Source organism: Lipotes vexillifer, unplaced genomic scaffold (genome assembly GCF_000442215.2).
Source record: "Lipotes vexillifer unplaced genomic scaffold, Lipotes_vexillifer_v1.1 scaffold24, whole genome shotgun sequence".
Taxonomy (NCBI): domain Eukaryota; kingdom Metazoa; phylum Chordata; class Mammalia; order Artiodactyla; family Lipotidae; genus Lipotes; species Lipotes vexillifer.
Window position 1 is genome coordinate 782,008 of NW_006782914.1, and position 2,196 is coordinate 784,203.

Consider the following 2,196-nt stretch of genomic DNA (forward strand, 5'->3'; position numbering starts at 1 on the left):
TTCCACTCCCCGAGCTGAGGCAGATGTTTGCGCAAGTCCCGCCTAGGTATCCCACGGAGATCTGGGGAGAACACCTCACCCAACTCGGCAGACCCGAGGCGCTGGGACTGGGGGCGCTCGTGCCCGACGCGAGCGCGCGGCGCGCAGGGAGGCGGCCTGGAAGTGAGGGAGCGCGCGCCTCTCACGTGACCCGGCCCGCGGGCGGCTACGCACACGACGCGCCCCTCACGTGGTCTGTCTCCAGCGCCGTCGCCGGCGGAGGCGGGCGCGGGCGCGTCCCTGTGGCCAGTCATCCGGCGGAGTTGGTCGCACAATTATGAAAGACTCAGTTTCTGCTGCTAGTGCCGGAGCTGAGTTAGTTCTGAGAAGGTTTCCCTGGGCTGTCCTTGTCCGGCGGCCTCTGCTGCCGCCTCCGGAGACGCTTCCCAATAGATGGCTACAGGCCGCGGAGGAGGAGGAGGTGGAGTTGCTGCCCTTCCGGAGTCCGCCCCGTGAGGAGAATGGTACTGGACCCACGCAGGCCTCGGCGGGGGAATGGCCCTGGGGGTTGCGGGCAGGGAACGGGGAGGACTCGGCTGGCAAGTGTGTGCGCGGAGCCGGTCTTCCTGGGGCTATGGACCGCCGGTATGGCTTGAGGCTTCCCGGCTTTTGGTGGTGGCGGGACGGGAGTGCAGTTCTTTCGCGGGTGAGGAGCAGGAAGCAGGTAGCAAATCTGGCGCGACACCTCGTCGCGGGAATCCCCTGAGCGGAGCCCGGGCTCAAGCGAGGGCTCTTCGGGGCGGCAGAGGCGGGAGCCGCGGAGGACTTGGCAGAGCTGAGCGGCCGCAGCACGCCAGAGGCAGCGCTCAGCCTGCAAGCTCCGCATCTCCCGGGAGCGCGTTCCTCCTGGCGCTTGCTGCTGGCAGATAAGGCAGCCAAATGCTCTGCTCAAATTCTGCGTGGAAGCAGAGGGAGGGCTGAGAGGGATCAAAAACGGGATAGAGGATACGGCTTTGGAGCTGTGCCTTGTTTGCTGCGCAGCGTGTACTCCACAGGTCCATTTTCCTCTGGAGCCCAAGAGGAGGGATTAGACGATATTGACGCTAAATCTGGTTTGGAATTTTCTTTAGCAAGAATTAAGGGTTTTATTGGGGCGCTGCTGTAGGTACCGAGGCGATGTGTTGTCTGGATTTATGTAGAACCGCCTCATCCGTTGCCCCAGAGAAGGGTTGGTCGTGTTTTAAACCAAAGTTGCGAGAGGGATGCGGCACATTTCACCTTCTGATAGAGGTTTTTGTTAAGGCCAGGAATAAAATTAGAAGATTTCTCACAGAGAAAGTCATTTAGATCAGAGACTTGACGAGCGGGTAGGTATTCCTGGTCAGTAGTTGAACTAGATAGGCTTCATGCAAACAATTCTCTCTCTGCTGGAGTCTGGCAGGTTTACTTTTCTCTAGAAACTAATTCAAGTACCATACAAATTGAAACCACGAAAGTAGTTATGCTTTGAATAAATAGTACACCTTTCCATTATTTTCCACATTTTTCGGTAAAGTCAATAAAAACGTCATTTTACCTTTTTTCGTAATTTTTAAAAGATGGATTTGTTAAGTTCCTTTACCGACGCTAAATTTTAACATTTATCACTTAAGTGGATTTTAAGGGAATCTATTTTGGGGGGGGGAAGTTGAATCAAAGTGCCTTTCATTAAAAAAAAGCAAACCATTAATACTGTTCAGTGATGTGTCTAGTTTTCCTTTTTTTATATGGTAAGTAGCATACATTTGAACATACCACTTAAATATTTAGAAAAAAATTTAGATACGTTAGAAAATGGAAATGAAGACGATTCATCATCTTAAAAGCCATTGCTTCCTACTGTTTGGTTAAAGCTACCAGATGACTTTGTTTCTAGTGACATTCTAGTGAAAGTCAATTTCTTAGTCTTACCTCAGGTGCTGTTCTTAAGTTCAGCCTCTTAAAGTCGCTATCTACACACTTTGAAATCTAGCCTTCAAAAGTTGACGTGGTCAGTTTCTCTTGGGTTTGTTGTCTTTCCATTTTTGTAGCAGATGCACCCCCCCACCTCCATAACAACGTTTGTACGCAGCATTGCTGTTTCTGCAGGGAGAATTTTTCACTTTAAAATTAAGAATCTGATTTTATTTTTTACGTTGCTTGGGTCCTGACTGCTATTGAGTTTTGTGATTTTTCCCT

General features: G+C 51.2%; 1 protein-coding gene across 1 annotated transcript in view; it reads left to right on the forward strand.

Moving 5' to 3' along the window:
• The first annotated feature begins 287 nt into the window (after positions 1-287).
• TRPM7 (transient receptor potential cation channel subfamily M member 7) overlaps positions 288-2,196 on the forward strand; it is a 125,040-nt gene continuing 123,131 nt past the window's right edge. Inside the window, exon 1 of the mRNA XM_007455525.1 lies at positions 288-503. Coding sequence (XP_007455587.1) covers positions 501-503 — 3 coding nt within the window. The 5' untranslated portion in view covers positions 288-500. The remainder of the gene's footprint in view (positions 504-2,196) is intronic.